The following is a 6125-nucleotide window of genomic DNA, read 5'->3' as shown; positions in this document are numbered from 1 at the left end:
CAAGATGCCCGCAGCCCTCACCCACCGCCCCTTCCCGGGAACGGTGTCTGAGAAACCGCCTTTCCCAGCAGCGCTGCAGGGGCGCGTGTTCCAGGAATCCCCGTGGAAGCCTTTGTTAGAAAGATGGACACCGTGCAGTGCGAGCCCGCGAGGGTCTCCACAGTCTCCTGTCCCCGCTGCAGGCGGAGCCCCTGGGCGGGCGGCCCTCCAGGCCCTGGCGCAGCACCTGTCCACTCGCTCTTTTCTCAGCCAGACTTTCCCAGCACGTGGACTCCTGGAAGCCATGGGCAGTGCCTGGAGGGCCCTTCTGCAAACAATGGCCGCCAAGTACAGTTCTCAGTGCGGACCCTGACCCGCTGGTGATGCTGTGCAGAGCAGGATCCAGAGGGCAGCGTGGTGGGGAGTGAACATGGTTAGTATTTGGGAACCGCAGGCAGCGTCCTCGCCAAAGACAACGGTGCCCTGGAACTTCTCAAGACCATCGGTGCTTCTGCTGGAGGGGCCACCAAGGGCCGTTCCTTGGTGGTGGGGGGAAAGTCCTGGGCGCCCTCTTCCATGTGTCCCCCCGACAGCAACAAAGCTGAGAGGGCCTCATGCAGATGCATTTGTTGCCCGCCCTGAAGGAATCCCAGCCAGTCTTCAGCCAGTCTTCAAGATGTATTCCTAGAAGTTGGATCACTGGGTCAAATAGGAGTTCCATTTTTAATTTTTAGATGGAACTCCATATTTTTTTTCCATAATGGCTGCCCCAGTCTGCATTGCTAATGGACCAAATAAACTGATCAGTAAAAACAGACCCAGAGATCAAGAAACATGAACAGATTATGGAACTTCAGAAGAAAAGCAGGGGAGGGTGGTTGGGAAGAAATCAACCTATGAGCTTGTCATCATATATATCTAACCCGTGCACACAGACAATAGGGTGGTGAGGGTCTGGGGAAGGAATGGGAGTGAGCCAGGAGAGGATAATGGGGAGAAAAGGGGGACCTATGCAATAGTTTCAACAATAAAGATTAGAAAAGAGAGAGAGAGAGAGAGAGAGAGAGAGAGAGAGAGAGAGCACCTCCTGTTCACTATCCTGGCACCCAGTCCCTGCCTTGCTCTCTCCCACCTCCATGTCATCTCTCAACTTCCCTCCTTAACTTCAAATGCACAAACACAGCTGCAAAAGGTTATTCTCTGAAGCATTTGACATCTTGCTCCCAACAGTTCTCCTCAGTTTGGCTATAATAAAATCTTATAAAACATTGTCTACATGTTGGACATTTCTTACCTCAATATCTTGTCTTTTCTGCATTTACCACATACGTTCATACACGTTTCATCCCCGTGTGGAGAGGGAAGTGCACACAATTATTAAAAACCTGCTACCTTGACGGGATGAGTTCAAATGAGCTAACAGGTGTTGGAGATGAGACAAGTTTGCTGTTGGTTGTCATGGACATAAGTGTCCCATCTTTTTCCAGCCCAGCAGGCATGACTGGGAGGTTGAGCATCGACCTATGAACCAGGAGGTCACGGATAAATTCCTTGGTCAGGGAACATGCCCGGGTTGCAGTCTCCATCCTTATGGGTTGTGGGGCAGGAGGCAGCCAATCAGTGATTCTCGTCATTGATGTTCCCATTGCTCCACTGGCCTCATCTCCGGAGTCAAGGAAAGTGTATAAAAAGGAAAAGGAAGGAAAGGAGGCTTCCCCAGCTGTGCCGTGTCCCCCTGTGACACTCTGGCAGGTTCCCCTGCTGGTTGAATCAGCATAAAATCCACAACATAAATGAACCACTTAGAAGTCGTTGACATGAGAATCTCTAAGCCTGTGGAGGGTATTTTGGGGGGGGGGGTGAGACAATTCACAGCATTTTATTCATTAATCCATTCAATTCCATAATGTACCATCTTATTCCTGACACCATTAATACTACTGTCATTGATTCCCTAGGAGAGGACCATGGCTCTAAAAAATCTGAGTTGGATTTCTGTCGATTGACTCTGACAGATTTTACCATACCAAAAAGCAATCCCTAATCAGCTAAGATAAAGGTGGTATGGGTAAGGTGTTTCAGTGAAAAGGTGGGAGCACAGGTAGACCAACAAGCAAATTCAGTTCGTGGCTTAACCCAGATGGCAGGGAGAGAGCACCAACACAGCCAAGGCCTTCACGAAGGTAGCTAGAAGTACCCTGCCAAGTAGGTTAGTCTGCCGAACGGGAAAGAAACATCCCTTTCCTATTATCCACTCAAACCCAAGCAGAGAATATGAAATAATGAATAACTAGAGGGTCATGACTTTCCAGGAAACAGAAAGGTGGAGTAAGCACACCATCTCCCGATAAGAGTGAGGTGGATATCAGTGCAGGGAAAGGTGGGATACCTTCTTTAAGTTTGTTTTTGGTGTTTTGGTCTGTGAGCAATCAAGATGGAGAGGGAGGCTCCCCCAAAGGGGAACGTCTGCCGGAACCAGAGTAGCTGAGCCCGACCATCTGTGATGCCTTTACACTTGCACATACCATGGCACACAAGGACTCTCCACGTGAATCAGCCACAAGCCATACCCATTGCACAGAAGGGTGTGTTGATGCTCCACCGAGTACTGAGTGATGGGACCTAGGGGCCAAAGCTCTGATAAGGAATACTCTGAGGCCAGAAGACAACCCACGTGTAATAGCCAGAGGAGAGGGTGATGACCGTGAACCAGAAGAGACTGTCCCCTGGATATAAGCTCATCACCTGCCACCTTCCCCATCGCTGCAGCACATGCCCTGGAGAATATTTTTAAGAGTTTATTTGAGTCAAACTTGATAATTGGAAGGGCAAGCCCAGTGTTTCCTGTCCCCGAGATCAGTTGTCACCAAGGCCAAGAATGAAATCAGGGGCCAGAGATTTAAGCAAAAGTGTGGAGCATTTATTACAAGCCGATTCAGGCTCCCCACATGGGGAGGGGCCCACTAATGGGCTGCCCTTAAGGCCTGTGGTATCGGATGTTTTTGTGCCACCAGCCTGCTCTGTGTCTACCCGTGTGCCCACCTGATGGGCTCCTCATTGTTCTTGCCCAGCAAGGGACCTGCACATCCCAGTTCCTTTGTGTGCGCTCACCTTACTGTTGCAGGCCCTCCCTCGTTTCCCAGGCCTCCTGCTCTGAGTCCAGAAATGTTCTGTTATGTCTGCCTGGTTAGGCCCTGTGTGTAGGTTGCTCAGACTGCTGTGTCTGCCCCTGCCTACCCTCCACCTGCCTTTGTGTCCCATGGACCCTGCCCTGTCTGCCTGACTGTCCAGCTCAATCCTCTCAAAACCACCCCTTCTGGACATGTGTGCAGGGTACTCCAGGAACAGGAAGCTCATCTTCCTAAAACACAGTGTCTCCTTACAAACACCAGAGTCACTGCTCAGCTCCGGCCCCTCCTCCCACCTCTGCTGGCCTGGGATGGGCACTGGCCCCTCTGTTTTTTCTGTTGTTGGTAGTTTTCCAGGGCGGTTGCTCTTCTCCCTTCTCATTCTCTGTTTGTTCAAAGGGAGTCACTGAGCAGAAGGGGCTGAAGCAAAATGGTGGCGTAGGCAGCTCCAAACTCTTGTTCCTCCACAAAAACATCAAAAAACAAACCGAAACTATCAGAACGGCATCTGCCAGGCTCTCAAAAACAGTCAGAGACCTGCAGCAACTGAGAAAACCCTGAGTCAAGTACATGCTACTTAGAGGGGGAAGGAGCCTGGCCGGTGTGGCTCAGGGGTTGAGTGTTGGCCCAGGAACCACCAAGTTATGTGTTTGATTCTCATTCAGGTCACACACCTGGTTTGCAGGATTAATCCCCAATAGGAGACATGAAGGAGGCAGCCGATCAATGATTCTCTCTCATCATTGATGTTTCCATCTCCGTCTCCCTCTCCCTACCTCTCTGACATCAATAACAACATTTTTAAAAGATTAATGAAAACATCAAATGTCACACAAAATACTGAAAAATCAGAGGATAAAGGTATGAAGACTTTAAAGTGCTGAAGGAAAAATGAAAAAGCCATCACCTTAGAAATCTAAGCTGACTGAAAATATGTTTCAAAACGGAATGAAGCCTGGTTGATATGGCTCAGTGGTTGAGCTTCGACCTATGACTCCATTCCTGGTCCGGGCACATGTCCGAGTTGTGGGCTTTATACCCAATTGTGATCATGCAGGACACAACAGATCAATGATTCTCTCTCATCACTGATGTTTCTATTTCTCCTGCTCCCTTCCTCTCTGAAATCTGTGAAATGTAGCCTATATTTTATAAGGCTAATATGCAAATAGTCCCCTCAACAGGGAGTTTGACCGGGGATAGGGCTGGCCAGCCAACCGCCCTACCCACTCCCCCCATATGGCCCACCCTGATCAGATGGGCCAGCCGGAACCCACCCATGCACGAATTCACACACTTGGCCTCTAGTATTGAAATAAATAAATGTAAAGGTTGTGGGTCTGATTCCCAGTCTCAGCAGTTATGGGAGGCAACTGATAAATATGTTCTCTGCCGTCAATATTTCTCTTTATCTCTCCATCTCTGTTCAATATTTCTCTCTCCTTTCTTTTCCCTGTAAAAATCAATAAGCATGTCCTCAGGTGAGAATAAAGACAAGAAGATCCAGGCTGGCTCATGTGGCTCAGCTGTTGAACTTTGACCCTGGACCCAAGAAGTCACTGGTTTGATTCCTGGTGAGGACACATGAGTGAGATTGCAGTCTCCATCCCCAGAGGGGGCCATGATGTAGGCAGCCGATCGATGATGCTCTTTAAAGTATGTTTCTCTCTATCCCTCTCCCTTTCTCTCACTCTATATATATATCAAAAATATATATACATTTTAAAAATACCTGTATCAATGTCTATCTGTACATATATCTATATTTATATCTATATCATATGTATAATCTATATCAATGTCATCTATATCTATATCCATGGGAGCAGAGCCTCATTGAGTTTATCCCTAAAGAGTCACTGATTGTGCCCACATCTTACTCCCTGACCATCTCCTGCATCACAGCCCCTGGTATGGAAGGAGAGGTCCCTGGGCACGGTGACCAGGACCCCAGGGAGGGCCTGGTTCTCTGAGGGACAGTCAGCACCTCCTTCCAGGAGAAGCCTCAGACACTTGGACCTTTCTCACTCCTTGCCCTTTGTATGTGCAGACAACCCCGTTATGCAAATGCCCACATGGCCACCACACACACACACAGTTGGCATCCACTTAAATGCAGGGCCTCCTCACCCTGGAGAATACTTTCTAGGGGACGAAGACCTCACCTGCAAGACATGACTCCCATGTGGCTCTTCCTCTTCCTGCTGTCAGCTCCCAGATGTGAGTGACTCAGGGCTTAGTAGCTAGGAGATGGGGACCCTGCATCTGACGCCAGGACTCACTGTGTTCTCTCTGTCCCAGGTGTCCTGTCCCAGGTGCAGCTGCAGGAGTCGGGCCCAGGACTGGTGAAGCCCTCACAGACCCTCTCCCTCACCTGCTCTGTCTCTGGTTACTCCATCACCACTGGTTACTACTGGAGCTGGATCCGACAGCCCCCAGGGAAGGGGCTGGAGTGGATCGGGTATATAAGTAGTAGTGGGAGCACTTACTACAGCCCCTCTCTCAAGAGCCGAACCTCCATCTCCAGAGACACGTCCAAGAACCAGTTCTCCCTACAGCTGAGCTCTGTGACCACCGAGGACACGGCCATGTATTACTGTGCAAGAGGCACAGTGAGGGGAAGTCAGTGTGAGCCCAGACACAAACCTCCCTGAGGAGACAGCAGGACTGGGCTGCAGGGAGCTCTCTGGACACCAGGGGGCGCTCAGGACAAGGAGCAAGGCCAGGACCATGAGCAGGTGGAGAGTTGAGCAAATATACCTTTTCCTGCTCCGTCTTAAAATACTTTTGCTCCCAGGCTCAGCCACAGAGCTCACAGAAAGCCCTGTTCTAGGTCTAGTTTTAGGGATTGTATTTGTGAACAAAAAGGAGGCTCTGTCATAAATCTGACAAAACTCAGTGACTGACAGGACCCTCACAGGAGGCTCTGATCACACATCCTACATGAGCAGTCCTGGGGGTGGGCACCCCCTAGGCCTATGACTTTGTTACTAAAAGGCTCATCTTTGCCTTAAGCAC

The 6125-nt window shown here is 49.8% G+C and overlaps 1 gene segment (V, D, J or C); it reads left to right on the top strand.

Annotated features, from left to right (window-relative positions):
- Positions 1-5281: 5281 nt before the first annotated feature.
- Positions 5282-5716, top strand: LOC106695016 (the record flags this gene model as incomplete). The annotated part of the segment is given in 2 exon segments: positions 5282-5327; positions 5409-5716. Coding segments are annotated over 2 exon segments (354 nt in total), but the record flags the coding sequence as incomplete, so codon positions are not given.
- Positions 5717-6125: the final 409 nt, after the last annotated feature.

This window comes from Myotis lucifugus, unplaced genomic scaffold, assembly GCF_000147115.1.
Source record: "Myotis lucifugus unplaced genomic scaffold, Myoluc2.0 scaffold_770, whole genome shotgun sequence".
In the NCBI taxonomy this organism is placed as follows: domain Eukaryota; kingdom Metazoa; phylum Chordata; class Mammalia; order Chiroptera; family Vespertilionidae; genus Myotis; species Myotis lucifugus.
The sequence above is the reverse complement of the archived record's forward strand: the minus strand, read 5'-3'. Positions and strand labels throughout refer to the sequence as shown.